Genomic DNA, 20418 nt, shown 5'->3' with positions numbered 1-20418 from the left:
ATCGAGTAAAAAGACAGACAGAGGGAGTTTCCAGGTTTCAGGGTGGACAAGACCCTAGGATAGCATCTTTTCTTATTGAGCAGTCTCATTGTGTCTTCAGAGGGCACGTCGTCCACCCTCCTCTTTCTCCCTCCCTTCACCTCCTCACTTTCCCTTCCTGCTTCAAGAGGTGGCCTGGCCCTCCTTTATCTCGTCAGTTGATGAGGGGGCTGCTTCTCAGGAAAGCCCATTCTAGCATCACCGATACTGTGATTAGAGCCAAGTTCATTTACTTCAGAGGAAAGTCCCCACAGTTGGACTCAATCGTCCTTCTGTTTAGTTTGGACCTTGACCTTGAGGTTTGGAAAGGCCTAGCCCTGACTTGAACTCGTGGAGGGCCTAGCTCATGGTGGTGGCCACTCTTGCTTCACCTGCTGGTGGGCCTTTACCAGTCAGGAACAGAGCCCAGGTATGAGGGCCCCAGGGAAAGTCTGTCGGATTCTAGCCACATCTCTCTTTTTTGTCTTAAAACAACATAAACTTATTATCTTAAGTTCTGTCGTCAGAAGTCTGACAGTGGTCTCACTGGGCTAACATTAAAGTGCCCACAAGACTCTTCCTTCCTGGAGGTTGTAGAGGAAAACCTGTTTTCTCAGCTTCTCCAGCTTCTAGAGGCCGCCTGCCTTCCTTGGCTCACGGCCCCTTCCATCTTCAAAGCCAGCAATGGCCAGTTTCTCACATCACACCGCGCTGACTCTGCTTCGGTCACCACATGTCCTGCCCTGACCCCAGGCACACTTCTTAGAGCTGGGGAATCCAACTGGATTTCCAAGAGGTGCCCCAGTCTGGCACTTGCCTCCAGTCCGCCTTGTGAAAACAACCACAGACCAAGACAACAGTGCCTCCCAGTCAGGGCTGAGTCATGGAATCTATGAGGTAGTTAGAGCCGTGGAATCTGCGAGGTGGTTAGGGTGTCTGCGCCAGAGTCCGCGTGGGGGTCAGATTCGGCTCGGCCCTGGCCTGTGCATGGCCGGGGGCAAACTCCTTCACCCCCAGAGCCGCTCCGGGGCTCCAGCCAAGCCTCCCTTACCCTCAGATAGCCCCGTGCCCCTCACAGCCCGTCCTCCCATCCACACCCTGTACACGCAGGATTAGGATTCCCTGCTCTGGAAGCAGTGACTGTAATGGTTCGGAGATCAGCCCTGGAACAGAAACCCCCGCTTCACCACTTACTCTGAGACTTTGGGCAAGTGATTAGACCTCTCTGTGCCCCAGTTTCCTCATCTGTAAAATGGGGATGATGATTACCAATTGCACGGAACTATTTTTAAAATTAAGTGAATTAATGGTGAGCAAGATGCTTAGAACCGTGCCTGGCCCATTAAAATTGCTCTGTAAGGGGCTCCTGGGTGGCTCCGTTGGTGAAGCATCCGACCCTTGGTTTCAGCTCAGACCATCATCTTATGGCTTGTGGGTTTGGGCCCCGTGTTGGGCTCCTCGGAGAGCCTGCTTGGGATTCTCTGTCGCCCTGTCTCTCTGCCCTTCCCCTGGTCGTTCTCTCTCTTTCTCTCTCTCCATCTCTCTCTCTTTCAACAATAAACATTAAAAAAAAATGAAATTGCTCAATAAGTTTTATCTAATATTATATTATTACAACTATTACAGTGATCTTGCCAGGTTGCTCCCCTTCTAAAGCTCCCGGGCACACAGTAACACTAGCCACCGATATCCTGATAATTCAGCTGTAGCGAGGAGGCTTCATAGATCCCAACACGAGTGCAGAGATGAAATGATTAGAAAAAGGTCAGCCTGTGAGATGCCTCTCTCACTATCCCTGTGTTAACCCCACCCCACCCCTAGTCCTGTTAAGGGCCCAGCAGCCATATCACACACGTGGAATTTAGAACTTTGGTGTCCACACAGCACTATCTAGGGAATGTCCCAGGAGATCCTAGTGTCAACACACAGACTCTGGGAAGCCAGAGAGAATCAGGCGGGCTTTAGTGGGAGCTATTGAGTTTTCCCATTATCTCTACTTCTCTGGTTTCTGACTGGGCCAAACCTGCACTCTTATCCCTCCTCTCTTCTTCCCCCACCTGCTCCCTGGGAGCTTCATCTCTGGTCTCAGGTGTGGAGTCTGGGAGGGAATAGACAGCCGTGTCTGCCTGGAGGGTGTGGGGCAGGGCACTGCTGGGAACTGCAGTTTCTGGGACATGCGGGGCGCACGGCACAGAGAACTCACCATTTAGGACCCTGTTGAGAGGTGGAGAATCTTGAATGCACCAGCCACTCTCTGCCTGATAGGGCGGCACCCAAAGGGCTCTGTGTCAAGTTCCTGTGACATTCTCAGGATCCTTTATGTCACATTCAAAACCCAGATCCTCACATAGAGACAGGGCTGTGGCTGTAGGTGTTGGAATTTGGGGTGAATGTATTCTGATCTCGGGACCCCCCTGAGAAGCCCAGTCTTTCTTGAATAAATCTTTTGGCCTTCTTGCAATTTTTGCCCCTGAAGTCAAGTGCAAAGGGAAAAGTAATCACAATTTGTTCAATGTTCCAGTTCTAGGATTCTGGTTACTCAGGATTTTGACCTTTCTTCTCTTTCCCCTTTGGCTGTAAGAGGAACAGAAAGTCCCTCGTGCCCCCTTAAATGGGTGAAAGCCTTCCTTGCTCATGACCGACAGAGTCGGGCGTCCACAGGGACCCCTGCTTCTCGGAGGTGAAAGTGTGAACCTGGGGTAGGCTGTGAAATCCTTTTCTTTTTTTTTTTTTTTTAACATTTTTATTTATTTTTGAGACAGAGAGAGACAGAGCATGAATGGGGGAGGGGCAGAGAGAGAAGGAGACACAGAATCGGAAGCAGGCTCCAGGCTCTGAGCCATCAGCCCAGAGCCCGATGTGCGGCTCGAACTCACGGACCGCGAGATCGTGACCTGAGCTGAAGTCGGACGCTCAACCGACTGAGCCACCCAGGCGCCCCTGTGAAATCCTTTTCAATGAGCATTAAGGGTCATGAGGAAGGTTGGTTGAGAAAATATGAATGGCTTCTCACACCCTCCCCACTGCTACAGAAACAGCCCAGAACACAGACCCAGGAACCAGAGGAAGAGAAAGGCCTTTGCAGCGTCTTCCTACAGGGGAAGGGACCGTGTCTGTTGAGCACTTACTATGTGTTGACCACACCGACTCCTCATAACAGTCCTATAAGGTTGGCACTAACATCACTCCCATTGTACAGATAGGAAATCTAAGGCCCAGAGAGCTTAAACAACACTGCCAGAGAGTGGCTGAGCTGGGGATTTGTACTAGGTCACATGGGCCCTACTGTCTTTCTGCCCTGCCCTCGACGGTAAAACAAATGGAGCCATGTTCACACCGCTGATGGTTTGTGGGGGCGCTAAGGAAATCTTGTGTTAGAGGAGCCCAGAAGGTGGGCCCCAGCACCCCAGTCCAGAAGGTGCTGGGGCCACTGGGGACAGCAGGTGACCTCACCTGCTCTGCTGGTTCCAGATTAGAAGTTCAAACACTTGACAGGATCTTGTTATGTAAGAGGTGCTGAGCTGAGTCAGATGGGCCAAATGCAGAGCCTGGCTCTCCTCCCTTGGAACTGCGGGGCAGGCTGACTCAGTTGTCCCACATGCCTTTGATCACCAGCTCACGGCCTCCTGCACTTGTCTCCTCCAGGTGGGATCTATTATGGAGATAATCGGTTTGACTCTGTGAGTGAGTCAGGGACAGCCACACTGAAAGCTCGGCCAAGAGTTCGGCCCCTGCTGACCTTCCTTCCACTTGTGAGTACGGTTCTGCACTGGGGTGTGGGAGTCTGCTCTAGACAGGCCACAGAGGAGGCAGCCCCACCTGCCCTAGCCCAAGGGGACATCAGCCTCACCGTCTGTCCATTTGCTTCCTTCCTGCTGCCAACCAGGGTGGCTTCTGGGAGGAGGCATGGTTGAGACTTATAGCAGGAAGGCTGAGATTGGGGCGGTGGGTCTGCTCCTCCGTGTTGAAACCCAAGGAGAGGTTACAGGGACCTTGTGTGCAGTGGCAATGCAGAGATGGGTGCCTCTAGCCAAGCAGGATTCGTATTCATGCTCTGCATCGACCACTGCCTGCTCCGTACCAGGCCTTGCATTGGACAGAGGCACACAGAGGTGACTGAGCCAGCTCTCAGGGAAGGACAAGAATGAGTAAACATTGTTGCAACATAGGTCAGAGAACAGGCAGCCAATCCAGCCACAGGTGGTCAGGAGGACTTCCCGGAAGAGGTAACCCCTGAGCTGTCTTAAAGAACAAATAGCAGTGATCCTTGGGAGAAGGGCATCGGGGACAGATGCATATGAATAATGCAGATGAAATAATTTTTTGTGGGTCTGCAATCACAGGAAACCAAAAACTCCCTTCTGGAGCCGTGGTTGGGCTCTCTCTCTCTTTTTTTTTTTTGTCCCCATTGCCCCCATAAATGCAGATGAAATAATTGTTTGTGGGTCTGCAATCACAGGAAACCAAAAACTCCCTTCTGGAGCCATGGTTGGGCTCTTTTTTTTTTTTTTTTTCCTTTTTTCCCAAGAGAGATAGATTCAAAATAACTGCTGACTGGTTCTATTTACTGTGATACAAGTTCCTGGGTTTTCTGGGATAGTATAGACCAGCACTGTCCAATAGAAATATAACACAAGCCCCATATGTCATTTAAAATTTTCTAGTAACTGGGGCACCTGAGTGGCTCAGTAGGTTAAGCGTCCGACTTTGGCTTGGGTCATGATCTCATGGTTCATGAGTTCGAGCCCTGCATTGGGCTCTGGCCTGATAGCTCAGAGCCTGGAGCCTGCTTCGGATTCTGTGTCTCCCTCTGTCTGCCCCTCCACTGCTTGCACTCTGTCTCTCGCATGGTCTTGAAAATAAATAAATGTGAAAAAAATTTTTAATAAGGTTTAAAAAAATAAATGAATAAATAAAATAAAAAATAAAATGTTCTAGAACTGCACTGAAAGTAAAAAGAAATAGGCAAGATTAGGGGCGCCTGGGTGGCTCAGTCAGTTAAGCATCCAACCTCGGCTCAGGTCACGATAACACGGTTTGTGAGTTCAAGCCCCGTGTTGGGCTCTCTGCTGACAGCTCGGAGCCTGGAGCCTGCTTCAGATTCTGTGCCTCCCTCTCTCTCTGCTCCTCCCCCGCTCATGCTCAGTTTCTCTTTCTCTCTCAAAAATAAATAAACATTGAAAAAAACTTTTAAAAAGAAATAGGCAAGATTAATTTTAATAATATATTTAACTTAATCCGATATATTCAAAAGATTGTCATGTCAACATTTAATTAGTGTTAACTGAGATGTTTTACATTCGTTTTTTCATACTAAGTCTTTGCACTGATGTACTACACTTAGAACATGGGGAGCCTGGGTGGCTCGGTCAGTTAAGCCATCACTCTTGGTTTCAGCTCAGGGCATGATCTCACAGTTTGTGAGTTCGAGCCCCGCATCAGGCTCTTCACTGTCAGTGTGGAACCTGCTTGCGATTCCTGCCCCCGTCTCTCTCTCTGCCCCTCTCTGGCTCAGGCTCACTCTCTCTCTCAAAATGAATAAATAAACTTAAAAAAAAAAAAGAATATATGCATCCCACTTCTGACTAGTGACATTTCACTGGGGCCAGTGGCTACTGTATTGGACTGTAGTATAGTGGCCCAGGTCTAGAGCCTAAACAGCCCCATGAATTCCAGGTTGGCTCCTGTCTGTCAGGACTGGTTCCTGGTTGGGGCAACATTATCACTGCCGGCCATGAGGATTCGTGCCACGGAGACTAGCAAGGCATCTGATCGCTAACACATCCTGGCCAACTACCTCCCTCTCCATCACCTGATTTTTTTGGTCTGTCCAACCTTACCAACCCGACCCTGAGATTCTAGGTGGGAGAGACCGAGTCTTACATCCTCCTTGTGGCAACCCTAAGGCCTGTATGTGGAGGGCTGACTCACAGGCCTCTGGGAATACAACTTTGGGTAATTTATTTTCTGCAACTTATGGACGTTATAGACAAATATAGGAAGTACAACACCACCGACAAAAAGGTATAAAGCAAATGAGTCAGCCCCTATGTTTCTAGGGATGCATAAAACTGTCTACAGGTGTCATTGCCCCCATAAATGCAGATGAAATAATTTTGAGATCTTCCGTTGCTGATGGTGAATTAGATCCTCTCCCCTCACCCACCCCCAAGACACAGACCCACCCATACCCGTTCTGGTTGTTAAAATACTGAAAGAAATGACTGTTGCCCGTGAGGGGCTCCAGCCACTGAAGGGTTATAGTGAATGCGGCACACTGAGTTTGTTCTGATTGGCCGAAAGCCTCTACCCGACACACCCACTTCCGGTCCTTCGGTAATAAGGGCGTGTCCCAGCAGTTCTGCCCGCCTCTCTTCTGGTTTGGGCCCTTCAAGGTGTGCTTGGGGGACTGCAGCATACCTCCGGCTGAGCCGAAGGCTGGGGGGGCATGGGGGGAGTTGATGGAGGGCAGGGGGAGGGGGAAACACTGGAGTGGGCTTGGCTGGCTGGTCAGGCCTGGGGGCACTGCAGCATACCTCCGGCTGGGGGGGCATGGGGGGAGTTGATGGAGGGCAGGGGGAGGGGGAAACACTGGAGTGGGCTTGGCTGGCTGGTCAGGCCTGGGGGCACTGCAGCATACCTCCGGCTGAGCCGAAGGCTGGGGGGTCATGGGGGGAGTTGATGGAGGGCAGGGGGAGGGGGAAACACTGGAGTGGGCTTGGCTGGCTGGTCAGGCCTGGAGATCCAAGACCGTTTTCTGGGGCCCAGTCCTCCAGGCCAGGCTCTAAGCCAATCAGGAGACGGGGTGGGGGACTTCTCCCCAGCAAATCCACAGCCCCTAGCTGGTGAGGGCAAGAGAACGAAAGTCCTGATGAGTTGACGACAGAAACTCATCGGGTCCACACCAGCCTCATTTCACAGAGGCAGGAATTCAACCCTAAAAGGGGAAGTTCACCCCTTGCCTTCAGTGCCAGCTGAACAGGCAAAGGCAGGGGAAGCAGCTTGGGAGGTCCCATCCAGGGGCATGACCATGTGATCGGGGCTAACACCCCCCGCCCCTCCCCCTCCCCAGCACTTACGGTGTCTCGGGCACCGTTTCAAGTGTCTCCAGTGTGTTAACAGAGTCGACAGAGCCACCCCGTCAGGAAGGCGCTGTTGTTAATTCCCATTTTACAGATGGGGAAATTGGAGCACAGAATGGGAAAGTAACTTGCTTAGGGTCACACAGCTCATGAGCGGCAATGCTGGGATCTGGAGTCCCACAGCCAGGCTCCAGGATCCAAGTTCTATTCAGGCCCTCCTATTCTGCCCTCCAGCCACAATCCAGAAGCTTTTTTCTTCCCTCCCAGCACCAGCCTGCAGGCCACCTGCATCTCCCCCGCCTGCCTCTCTGAACCCCTGCCCAGCATCTGGAGCCTACTGGACACCAGGGTCTCTTGCCTCTTTGGGGTCATAGACTCCTTTGAGACCTTGATGAGTCTGTGGACCACATAAGTGCAATTTTGCTTATAATTTCAGCAGAGGCCCCTCTGGGGCCCCCAGAAGCCCCCCAGTGACGAACCTCTAGACTAGGAACCCTTAGCCTGATGGCTCATATCCTGGGGACATCCCTGTGCTCCTGATCCAGGTCACAAGATAACAGAGCAGCCTCAACCTCGTCTTTCATCATCTGCTCCTGGATGCAGGGGCACCCAACTCCTCTCCCTTAGGTTCTGGACACGGTCGTTTGCTTTCTTCCAGCTGGGACAGGAGGCTGTGAGAATGAGAACCAGGAGGACGAGGTCCTCGTTGGTGTGGGTTCACACACAGATACACACGTGTGCGCAGCCCGCCCCCACAGCCCCACCAAGTCAAGGTGGGTGGGGAGCTGGGCCGGTGCCCAAGCCCTGCCTGACACTGTCCCTGCCAGGCGGGCCTCACCACTCCCCAGCTTCCCTTCCCATTCTCAGAGGGCACCTCCTAGGCCAGGCTACCCCGGGGCAGGGGAGGCACAAGTCAGCAGTGCCCAAGAAACCAGGTAACAGGCCCAGCAAGGCCCATGCTCTTCCTGGCATTTCCTCACTCTGCTTGAGACGGAGGGGCAGAGAACTAAGGAATACTTTCGCAGGCAGCTGGTAGCCAAAAGCCAGTTATGAAAAGCACCTCTGGATCCCTTGGTGACTGGGATGGGACCCAACTGATCCTCGAGTAGCTGGCACTGGTCTGGCTCTGCCGCTGGGCTGCAGGAAAGGCCAAGACCTTCCTCTCCTTGGGCCTCTGGCTCCTCACCCATCAATGGGGGTTATACCACGTGGTCGTTCAGGGTCTCCCCAGCTGTGATTTTCTGTGTTAAAATAACTCCTAATGGTGATGCAGGAGGCCCCCCACAAGAAGCCAGGCCCCTCACAACACATGGACCACTGCTTGAGCTCTGTTTCCACTGCTGAAAAGTGGGTGTTCCAGCCACACTGCTTCCTGCTCTGAGGGCCCTGAGATGTGGGTCAGTATCACCAAGCTTCAGGGGCGCCTGGGTGGCTCAGTCGGTTAAGTGTCCAACTTCTGCTCAGGTCATGATCTCGTGGCTCGTTTGTTCTAGCCCCGCATTGGGCTCTGTGCTGACAGTGTGGAGCCTGCCTGGGATTCTCTCTCTCTCCCTCTCTCTCTCCCCCTCCCCCATCTGTGCTCGCTCACTCCCTCTTTCTCAAAATAAATAAACTTAAAAAAAAAAAAATCACCAAACCCCAGAAGTGGGGAGGACCCTGGCACTCATCAGAATGAGAAAACCTGGGGCGCCTGGGTGGCTCAGTCAGTTGAGTGCCCGACTTCAGCTCAGGTCACGATCTCGTGTTTGTGGGTTCGAGCCCTGCATCAGGGTCTGTGCTGAAAGCTTAGAACCTAGAGCCTGCTTTGGATTCTGTGTCTCCCTCTCTCTCTGCCCCTCCTCTGATCATGCTCTGTCTTGAAAAAAATAATAACAAATAAAATAAAATAATAACAAATAAAATAAAATAAAATAAAATAAAATAAAATAAAATAAAGAATGAGAAAACTGAGGCCTGGGATAGGGAGGGTCCTGCCCAGGTTACACAGCTCAGTAGAGGCAGAAACAAAACCTGAGCCTTGGTTTCCTCCCAATCCAGTCCTGTCCATGCCACCATGGGCCTGGGCTGAGTGGAGGAAGGATCCTTTGTCTCCACTTACTGCTACCCCTGAGGGGAGGCTGGACCTAAGACTCAAGCCAGAACTTGCCCAAGCTTTCCAGAGCTGAGCTGATTGAACAGCCAGTAGTGAGAAGCTTGTACTTCTCTCTGGGGCTCCCTCTTGCCCTCCCCTAGTCTGAATCAAACCATCTCCAGGGTGACGCATATGAGGAATTAAAAATTAAATGTCAGTGTGGCAAATATAGGGAAACTGGCTGGACAGGTCCCCAGGGGTGCCCCAGGCGGTGAGAGCTTCCTGGGTCACTCCACCCTGTGAGTCAGGCAGGCCTGGCTGTGCCTGGGGAGGTGTCAGGCTGGGCTCAGGGGAAGAAGCTCTACCCGCTCTGGGTCCCTCCCCCCTCTTCCCCTGCACCTGGAAGCTCAGAGTCAGCTGGATTTCTGCTTTCCACTCTGCCCCCCTTTCAGCTCATCTCTGAACTCAAGGCCCAGGCTCCCTTTGGGGTTGGGGCTTGAGCTCCTTGGGGTGAGCCTGGCAGGGCAGTCATGATTGGTTTTTGGCTGATTCATGTGGCTGATGTTAGCTGGAAGGATTTCGAGGTGAGGGAGGACTATTTGGGTGGGGGTACAGGATGGAGTATGCATGGAGCCTCCCACGCCCATGGGAGCCCACTGCCTCCTCTACCCACCTGGCTCCTTCCCTCACAGTGAGGGCCTTGCCTTGAACCTTTCCACCCCCCTCCTCCCCACAGACAGCACCCCCTTGGCCACTTTATGGGCTCAGGGATATGCGTAGCCCCCACTTGGGCCACACTCAGGAGGACTAACTGGGGAGGAAGCCTAGAAGTGGACTCGGGGCCATTTAAGTGGGCATGGGGGCGTGTCTAGGGGCCTTTGTGCCTGGGGCAAGGTCAAGATGGGGGTGGTATGGGCTCCAAGGGCATGTCCGCCTGATCCCATGGACTCTTCTCCCTGTAGAGAACCAAAGCAGGGCCCCCACAGCACAGAGTCTAGGGGCAGGGCCTTGCGTCCAAGAGCAGTTTGGGATAGCCGGTAGGCTCAGAGAAAGATGACCTCGTTAGTAGAGATTCTTCTCTGACCCCCAGGAGGGAGTTTGAGCTGTGGCAGAAGGTAGAAGCCACAGTGGAGGAAGAAATCAAGCTCTTTTAGAAAATGCTCACTGGCGCCCCACTTCAGAGAAGCGTCTCTGTGGAGAACACACAGTTGACCTTCTTGACCCTCTACGTCCTGCCCCTGGCCAGCACCCCCTACCCTCACACTGCTGGTCAAAGCCAAGCAGCAACTAGCTGGGCTTCACCAGCTGGGGGCTTTGAGTACCCGGAGGGGGGTTCCCTATGGCTCTCACTCTGGGGTTCCATCCCCCTGCTCCCGCAGACAACAGTGGTTCCCTCAATCATGGCCCATTCTAAATCTGACTCAGGGTCATTTCCCTTACCCCCTGCAGATCCACACCCCCCTTGTTAGGTGCCCCAACCAAGCTCCAGGAGCACTGTGGTGAGGAGGCTTGCATTATTACCACAATGTGCAGCTAAGACTCAGAGCTGGCCCACGCCCAAGGTCAACCATGTGTTGCCCATTGGCCAAGCCCTTGGTGACCCACCCTTGGGGTTTGGCTGGATTTTGAGGAATCCCAGGCATGAGGATGTATGTGTCCCAGGCATGAGGAGGGCAAGAGGGTAGGGCTGTAGCCGTCAGTGGGGCAAGCCCTGTCCTCCTGAGCCCTTGGTGGGGCTCTGACTCCCTAAAACTTTAAAGGGAAGATAACCTACCCTCAAATAGTGAGTGTTTTTTGCCCTTCCTCCTTCTCAACTCTGAAACATTTGTAGTCAAGGGTAGTAGGGGACCCTAACCACAGGGAAGCACCTGTCTCAGGATTCAACTAGAGACACCCTGGAGGCTGTGCCTGGAGCAGTCTCCAAGTTCTTGGGCCACCGCTACCCCCTGAGCTATGTTAGGACCTGAGAGAAGAGAGGCTAGGGGAAATTACCTTTCTTGACTACTAACTCTGCAGGATCTCTTTAGGTATGTGGTGACCTCTGGTGTCCTAACAAACCCAAGGGAAGTGGGAAATCTCCATCTTACAAATAAGAAAACCGATCCTTAGAAGGCGAGAGAGGGGCACACTTACTGAGCACTGACCGTGTGTCAGATACCTCTTTGATTCCTTTGAGATGATGGAGTTAAATTAAGATTGCCAGTCTGGTCTGCCTGACTCCAAAGTTTATGTTGTGTTTTTTGTTTTGTTTTGTGTTGTGTTGTGTTAAGTAGGCTCCACTCCTAACATGGGGCTTGAACTCATGACCCTGAGATCAAGAGTTGGGGGCGCCTGGGTGGCTCAGTCGGTTGGGTGTCTGACTTTGGCTCAGGTCATGATCTCGCGGTTCATGAGTTCTAGCCTGGGTTGGGCTCTGTGCTGACAGCTCAGAGCCTGGAGCCTGCTTTGGAGACTGTGTCTCCCTCCCTCTCTCTCTGCCCCTCCCCTGCTCATGCTCATGCTCATGCTCTGTCTCTCTCAAAAATAAATAAGCATTAAAAAAAAAAAAAAAAAAAAGAGTTTCATGCTCTACCGACTGAGCTAGTCAGGTGCCCCAAGTTCATATTTAAAAAAAAATAACTATTGTATTGGATTTTTTTTTTTAATTATGAAGGAAACAGAAGTTCATTGTTAAGAACTGAGAAATAGAGACACGTATAAGGAAGAAAAGAAAAAGAAATATTCTTGGAGTGGTGCCCCCGCCCCCAGCCTCCCCGGCAACTAATCATTGCTGGATAGCTTTCCAATATACTAGGCTGTGATGCTTTGGAAAGGGCTGCTTGACTGAGCCACGGAGCTGACTTGCACCCTGTGTGAACAGGGCGAGTGAGATGATCAATGATCTTAGCTTCTAGGCGTTGTCCCGGTGTTGGGACAGGGAGGGGCTGAGGCCCAGTTTCAGGTGGAATGCCCCACCTGGCAGAGCCAGGGCTGGACTCTGCCCCAGGCATTAAAGCGGGGAACACTCTCAGGCTGCAGAGCAGGGAGGGGCGTGGCCATGACCGGGGGGGGGGGGGGGGGCGGTCACGCCGGGAGGGGCGTGGCCATGGCCGGCTGCCAGCGGGCAGAGGGGGTGCTCAGAGGATCTTTCGCCTGCCTCTGGTTGGTTTCTCCGCACATAAGTCGGCGTGCCCCTCTCTTGATGTGGGCTGCCATCCTCGAAGTGCCACACGCCCCTCTCCTCTGTGTATGTTTGAGACGCATGCCAGCCTCCAACGTCAACAGCACCCTGGGGCATGGGCCTGTCATTTTCTCAGGACCAGCTCGCCGAGTGGCGCGCGGCCAGCTCAACTGACTGCCGCAGTCAAAGTCCCTTGTCTGAGGTCAGCAGTGACCTCAAGCCCAGCCCTGCCCGCTTGGCCTCACCCTGTGGCTCCGGAACTCCTCCTTTATTCCAGACAGAGAACCATCTGGAGACAACGGCGCCTCCTGTCATGGAAATGCGGCCCCGAGTGCCTAGGCCACTGCCCACCAGGCGGAGGGTGAGCCGAGTCACAGGCAGGACACCTTCTGGGCCTGCATTCGGAGCACCATGGTTGAAGCGACCCTTAGCAAGCGGTTACAAACGAGGCAGGGAGGCCCAGAGACAAGTGACTTTGCTCGGAGTTGAATGGTGGTAGGGTTGGCTCCAGAACACAGGCTTTCCACCTCTCCTGCACTCTTTCGACCTTTCAGTCACGTAACGAACTTGTTGCGTTGTCCATTCTGTGCTCAGCATGAACAAAGAATTAGCTGTTACTTAACCCAACAGGAGACTGGGCTTGGACAGCAGAGACTACACTCACCTATGACAGGTTCTGTCTGTGCTGGAGAAGCGTGAGGGCAATACTATGGTGGCAAAGAGGGTAGGCCCTGACGTTCCAGTTTTGGCCCTGCCGCTGACTAGCTGTGTGCCCTTGGGCAATGCTCTTAGCCTCTCTGTGCCTCAGATTCCTCTTCTGTAAAATACAAACAACCTGCCTCGTAGGGTCACCATGGGGACTTACTGGGCTGCTACATGTGAGGTACTCATAATCATGCCTAGCACATAGTAGGCACGTAAATAATTGTCAGCTGTGATAATAGTGCACACAGGAAGACACGGGGTAGAGAAATTAACTCCATGGAAGGCTTCATGGACAAGGGGCATTTAATCTGGGGCTTAAAGGGTAACTAGGAGTTTTCCAGGCCAAGAAGAGCATCCTAGGCAACATCAGGGCAAGAGCAAGGCTCTTGCTCTCAGGAGACCCAAGAAGACATGGGAATGAATCCCAAGCAGCTGCAGTGGTTCTCAACAGGTGGGGGAGGAAGGTGTGACCAAATCATCTAGGGGCTTTTTCAAGCTATTCACCGTCCCCCAGAACCTCCAAAGGGTGGTGTCTCTGGCTTACCCAGGATCCCTGCTGCGAGGAGTCCACTTGCTCATGAGTGAGTCGGGTCCCCACGTGCACTGGAATGGGAAAAGGATGAGAACCACTAGCTGGAGCCCAGGGATTGGGGGGTAGGGGGGGAGAAGATGGCAGGAGCTGCAAAGGGGACAGCTTACAAAAGGTCTCAAATGCCATGCGAAGGTGCTTGAATTTCATCCTCTGGACCAATGGAAGGCTTCTGAGCAGGGAAGCGGCTTGCTTTGAGATCCATTTTACAAAGAACATCCTGGCATCAGGTTTGAAGAATGGAGTGAGGCAGAGGCCAGGGAAGTATCTGGAGATGATGACAGTAGTCTGTCTATCTGTCTGGGTAAGAGACAAGACAGTGAGGACTGAAGAAGGGATGAGCTTGAGGGGTGGCAAGAGGGAGGGCCCCAGGAAGTGCCTGGCAAAGTTGGGTGACAAGCGGGGCGTGTGGGTGATGACTGGGTTGCCTGGAAAGACCGTGATATAACTGGCTGTGTGTCCTTGGGGAAGTCACTTAACCTCTCTGTGCCTCTTTCCTTTTCTGTAAAACGGAGGGAGCAATAACAGCACCTATGTCATCAGGTTGTGATGGAAAGTAAATGAGTCAAGAGACAGAAAACACAGAACGGGGGCATCTGGGTGGCTCAGTTCATTGAGCATCCAACTTCACCTGAGGTCATGATCTCACAGTTCCCGAGTTCGAACCTCACATCGCACTCGCTGCTGTCAGCGCAGAGCCCTCTTCCAGCCCTCTGTTCTCCTCTCTCTCTCTGTCTCTCCCCCATTCACAATCTCTCTCTCAAAAATAAATAAACACTTAAAAAATACTAAAAAAAGAAAACACAGAAAGAGCACCTGGTGCAGAGTAAGTACTAGGAAGTCAGCGGCTGCTGTTATTATTGCTGAGACTGGAAGGACTGGGGATGGAGGGAGAAGGTGTGAGGCGCTGATATCCGGAGGATAGAGATGCTCTGAGGCCCTCTCTGCACCTTCTCACCTTCTCTCTTTTTGATGGTCTTATCTTTGCTTGTAACTTTTTTTATTTTTTATTTTAAATTTTTTAATTTTATTTATGAGACAGAATGCAAGCATGAGCTGGGGAGGGGCAGAGAGAGATGGAGACACAGAATCCAAAGCAGGCTCCAGACTCCCAGCTGTCAGCACAGAGCCGGACGCAGGGCTCGAACTCATGAACCCTGAGATTATGACCTGAGCCGGAGTCGGACGCTTAACTGACTGAGCCACCCAGGCGCCCTTTAACTTTTTTAATTGTGAGCTACATCTAACATAAAAGTTACCATTGCATTGGCAATTGGTTACCATTGCATCACTGGCATTAAGTAACTTTTTCTTTCAACCAATCCTAGTGTGCGGAAAAGTTGCAGGAAGAGTAGGAAGAACTCTCTAGAGCCTCCGCCCAGATTCCCGCATTTTGCCAATTGCTCCCTCCATCCTTGATGTAGACACATTGTTTCTTCCTGAACCATCCAAGAGTAAGCTGAGACATTGTGTCCCTCCGCTCCTAAATACTTTAGCCTGTGTGGCCTAAGAGCAGACATTTTCTGCACAACTACCAAATTCAGGAATTTAATATGGGTATGATACTATTGTCTAATGCATGTTTATATTGTTATTGCCAATCCTCTCGTTCTTCATGGCACACACTCCCCACCCCCACCCCAAGATCCAATCAGGATCACACACTGCACAGAGGTGTCACCCGCGAGCCCTCTTCTTAAGGAGGCTTTTCCTCGGTTCTCACATCGGGGAATTCAGCGCCCACGGAGGTGGATGCTGTCTACACCTGTGCATTTATTTGCACACTGAAACAGGGCACCATCCAAGCTGGGACACTCAATGCCAGCTGCCTGGGTCTTCCTGGGGAGAAAAGGGAGCTCACCTCCTGGGTCTGTTTTTCTAGGATGAAAGTTAACACGGGTTTGTATTTGCCTCTCCCGGACACACACGGCTGAGTGAGCCTCTGGGGCTATGTGGGCGTGAGTGGGAAGGGGCAGGGCCAGCTGGGGCTTGGAGCTGCTGGATGGAGATGAGGTTGAACTCAGGCACGTGCCCTAGGGTGGTGAACAGTGAAGGGCCATGGCACCTGGAACGGTGCAGTGAGATGGTGGGCGTGTCCTGGGACCCCCATGCCGGTGGGGGCAGGGGGACCTGAAAAGCCAGACCTCTGCCCGCACAGCTGTTTCCAAGGCTGCTCATGAGACAGGCTTTTATCCTCTGGTCTTGGGAGTCTAATGCATTTCCAGAGTTCCTGAAGATCGAAGGGTAGGGTTGGCAGTACTATCTCTGGCCCATGAAGTCCGCCCATCCCCCTCTTCTACGCAGAATCATACTTAAGCACCTGGTGTGACCCAGGAGGCGTTTCAAGGATTCCAGAAATATTTGATTGTTCACAATTTGTTCACGTTTGTGGGAGAGGAAGATTGGAAGACATAGCCCTTCAACTAACCCCGGCTTCCTGGGTTAGGAATATTATCTCATTTGATCCTCAGAATGCCCTGCAAAGGAGGAAATATCTCCATTTTATAAGCGAAGAACATGGGTGATCTATAGAAAAGATAAGTCGGGAGGCCTAGGTTTGCACCCTGGGTCTGTTAAGGGACTGGAGATAACATAGGTAAAGCTCCTAGTGCTGGCACACCGTGGGTACAGAAATGATGCTTGGATATTGCCGTCACCACTGCTTGGCCAAGGTCACACCCCTGGCAAAATTCAGAGCACAAATGGACTCTCGGGCTTTCTATGCCGAATCCCCATGTCTTTTTATTTTTCAATTATATTCAAAAGAGTAAACAGAAGTCTCAACCATGGCTTTTGAAGGTCTGGCCCCCACCTCATCAAAATCAGAGGGTACATACTTGGTGAAGGTTAATAGACAATCGGTGGTGTGTGTGTGTGTGTGTGTGTGTGTGTGTGTGTGTGTGTGTTGCATCTCAGAAGGTCTTAGGAGACACTCCTCGGATGGGCTGGCCCCCGTCCCTGCCCCCGGTTTGGATCGCTGGGTTTGAGAGATGTGAAAACAGGTGTGTGGCCGTGTGAATCAAGTAGAGGCAGAAAATTACCAAGAGGCAGACAAGAGATGACGGCTCAAGGTCATTTCAGCTTCAGAATTCTTTGAGAATGAGATGAGTTGTTTGTGGCCCCCAGATGGCCAAAGGGTAATTCTGAGGTTGCCCTTTGTAACCCAGGTTCTCATGGATATTTTCAAAACATCTTTCTTGAATCTCCTGTCTTAGATCTGAAGCTATTAGGTCATTAAGCCCAGAGAGTCAGCACCATTGGCTCATCAGTGAGTAACGACTTGGCTTACTAAGTGTCCAGCTTTGGGGGATTCACATTGGTCACATAGGTCCCTGGGCTCCAAGGTCAACCTCACCTCACCTCACCTCACAAGAGAGCAAACAAAAATCTTCCTTTGAGGGGCTTGGCTGTAGGTTGCTCCAAACAGCATCAGGTCAGTGAGGGCTCCTGGTGATAACGTTTGCTGGGCTCACATTTAATGGGCTTTCGCTACACGCCAGGAGCAGAGTGCTTTTTGTGTATTGTGTCATTTATCCTCCCACCTGTCCTAGAATAGGTAAATTCTATTTTTATCACTACCTTATAGGGAAACTGAGGCACAGAGAGCTTAACCAGTTGGCACAGTCCTACAGCTAGTTGGGAATTACTAGTCCTACAGCTAGTTGGGAATTCCAGCTAGATCTGCAATTCAAATCCAGACAGTCTAGCTCCAAAGCCAGTGCCCTTAGCCCCTTTCACCTCTGCCATCCTGTCGGAGGCGCTCAGCTAATCCTTGAAGAATGAGAGATTTTAGAAAAACAAAATACCGAGGGATGGGAGCACCACAGACCTGGGGTTGGTAGTGCTAGTTGTGTGACTATAGACAACTTAGGAAATACTTCTGAGCCTCAGTGTCCTCATCTGGTAAATGGGCATAGCGTCTTCTTCATAGAGTAGTGTGGTGGAGATAACGTGTTTCGAGCATGGAGCAAAGGGGTATTATTGTTAGAAATGGAGGGCGGGAGGAGGGGCACAGCCTGACCAAGCATCCGGGATGAACATGAACTCCGTGTGCGGTTTGGAAGGACGGTGGAGAGGGAGGTGTCCAAGCTAGAATGTGAGATGGGTGTAACAGGTGAGTGGTACGTAAAAGCTGGGGCTGGGAAGTGCGAGGCCAGGTTGTTGAGGGCCTTGGAAACTACCGTAAAATGCTCCACAGCTCTCCAAGGCACAGGTGTGTGGACTTTGTCGATGTATGGAAATGTGTGTTTGGGGAAAAAAAAATAGAACATAAAATAGTATGTTCTAACCGACAGCTGTGCACACACATTGTGGTCTGTTAGGCTTAAGATCAGAAGGGCATCTGCAGCACTATAAATATTCCAGTTCACCACTTTTAATTAATTTAGTTTCCTGGAAATACCTAATGAAAACCAAGAGTGAACAGGAGGCCAGGCTGAAGAATTTGGCTTTTAGCTTGTGGATGTGCCTGGGGCGCAAGGCAGATTCGTTTGTTTTGTTTTGTTTTGTTTTAATTGAGATAGAATTCATAGACAGTCGATTCTCATTATTTGCTGATTCTGTATTTGCGAATTCGCCTACTCGCTAAAATGTATTTGTAGCCCCCAAAGCACTACTCAAAACACTTTGGACATGTGCACGGCTGTGAAAAATTGGAGTCACCTGATGCGCATGGTCCCGGCTGAGATCAAACAAGACATTTTGCCTTCTAGCTTCAGCTCTCATACTGTAAATAAGTGTCCTTTGTTCTTTAGTGCCATATTTTTCATACTTCTTTGTTTTTTGTTGGTGATTTCACTATTTAAAATGGCCCCCAAGCATAGCGCCCATGTGCTAACATTCCTAAGTGCAAGAAGGCTGTGATGTGCCTTACAGAGAAAATATGTATGTTAGATAAGCTTTGTTCAGGCTTGAGTTATACTGCTGTTGGCCCTGAGTTCAATATCAATGAGTCAACCAAAAATTAAATAAGGTGTCTTTAAACAGAAACACACATAAAATAAAGTTATGTATTGATCGGTTGATGAAAATGCTATGATGCAAGTTTGCAGGAAACTAATCTGTTTCCCTTGGGGCACTGATTCTGCATTTTCTTTCTTTTCTTTCTTTATTTCTTTTTTAATTAATTTATTTTTGAAAGAGAGAGAACACAGGCGGGGGGAGCGAGGGCAGAGAGAGAGGGAGACCCAGAATCCGAAGCAGGATCCAGGCTCTGAGATGTCAGCACAGAGCCCGACGCGGGGCTCGAACCCACAAGCTGTGAGATCATGACCTGAGCTGAAGTCTGACGCTTAACTGACAGAGCCACCCAGGTGCCCCAGATTTGGCGTTTTCTAATTCAGTGTCTGAAGCAACTTTAGGAACCATAATTTGTGCAAATAACAAGACTCACCTGTACATAAGATTCACCCTTTTAAATGAGCCCTTTTATATTTTAGTATATTCACAAGGCTATGCAACGATCACCACCACTGCTGATTTTCGAGCAGTAAAATGACCTCCGAGAGCAGCAAGAATTATTTGTCTGTCTTTCCTCATTCCCTGATCTCTCTGCCCTCTTTCAGAATGCCCAGGAGAACCATGGACTGGCTGTGCCCACCCCCTCTGTCCCAGGAGACTTTGCAGACAAAGAAGTGACAGGTAAGGGGACTATGGGTTTGGGGCTTCTCCCATCTTTCTTTCCTCCTTCGGCCCAAGCATCTGGCCCACCCCAGCTGGTGATAAAGCCGGAGTCCCCAGGCCTCTTGGCTGCTGGCTGCAACCAGTGGGGGTTGAGCAGAGCCAAGGCTGGCTAAGGCCAATTCCAGTGGGGGGAAGATGGTGAGGGCCAACACCAGAGCAGGGTCAAGGGCAGCAGGAAGTGGCGGAAAGAACCCGGAGTCAGACCCACCTGGCTTTCAATCCCAGCCCTCCTACAGATGAGCTTTGTTCCCTTTGGGCAAGTCATTTAACCCCTCGCACGTCTGTGTCTGCAAATGAGCCATGGCAAACCTAAATCCAGTTCTGGAGGAGGCAGTGACGTACTGGATGGGACTTTGGTCACTTCTTGTCACACTGAGGCTCAGAACCCACCAATGACTTCCCATGATGCTCAAAGCAGAGGTTCTTGCCAGGACTTCCAGAATCTGGCCTCACCTGGCCTCATCGCCTGCTTTCTCTCCCGGTCTCACGCTGCTCCCGCCAACCCGGTATCCTTGTTGCCCTTCAGCACCTGCACATTTCCACCCCAGGGCCTCTGCACTGCGGTTCCCTCTGCCTCGGCTGCTGTTCCCCTGTACACGTGTCTCTCTCTGCCCCTCCCCTGCTTGCACACTCTCTCTCAAAATAAATAAACAAACTTTATATATTAAAAGAGAAATAGTAAGCTCCAGCAGGGCCAGTATTTTGACTACTTTTGTTTTGTTTGCACTGCTGTCTCGCAGCTCCTACCGCTTGGGTGCTTAATGAATGTCAGTTTTTCCTCCTCCCCACTCTCGTTTTGTCTTGAAGTCAGACAGCTGGGAGAAGCCCTTCAGAGCTTCACATTCCCCGGGCTTGTGCTACAAAGTGAGAGGAGGGAGGCAGAGGACAGGCCACCTAAGAGAGAAGTAAGCAGGCCTGTTGGTGGCCTGCAGACTCAGGGTGTTGGGGGTGGGGAAGGGCTGGGAACCAGGTCCAAGAAGGGAGGGGTGTGAGCCGCTGGGGCCAGAGGTTCTCAGCATCTGTCTAGCACCCGTGGCTGTCAGGCCACCTTCTTTCCACATATCCCCATCCCACCCCGCAGGCCAGACTCTGTCCCAGGAGCTCTCTGTGA

The 20418-nt window shown here is 51.4% G+C and overlaps 1 protein-coding gene across 1 annotated transcript in view; it reads left to right on the top strand.

Moving 5' to 3' along the window:
- The window catches only part of CB2H6orf132 (chromosome B2 C6orf132 homolog), a 34131-nt gene that overhangs the window by 7295 nt on the left and 6418 nt on the right, over positions 1-20418 (top strand). The window contains exons 2-3 of the mRNA XM_078446890.2: positions 3664-3770; positions 19190-19265. Of these exons, the coding sequence (XP_078303016.2) occupies positions 3664-3770; positions 19190-19265 (183 nt within the window). The remainder of the gene's footprint in view (positions 1-3663; positions 3771-19189; positions 19266-20418) is intronic.

Source organism: Panthera onca, chromosome B2 (assembly GCF_046562875.1).
Source record: "Panthera onca isolate mPanOnc1 chromosome B2, mPanOnc1 haplotype 2, whole genome shotgun sequence".
In the NCBI taxonomy this organism is placed as follows: domain Eukaryota; kingdom Metazoa; phylum Chordata; class Mammalia; order Carnivora; family Felidae; genus Panthera; species Panthera onca.
This window is presented reverse-complemented; position numbering and strand designations above follow the sequence as displayed.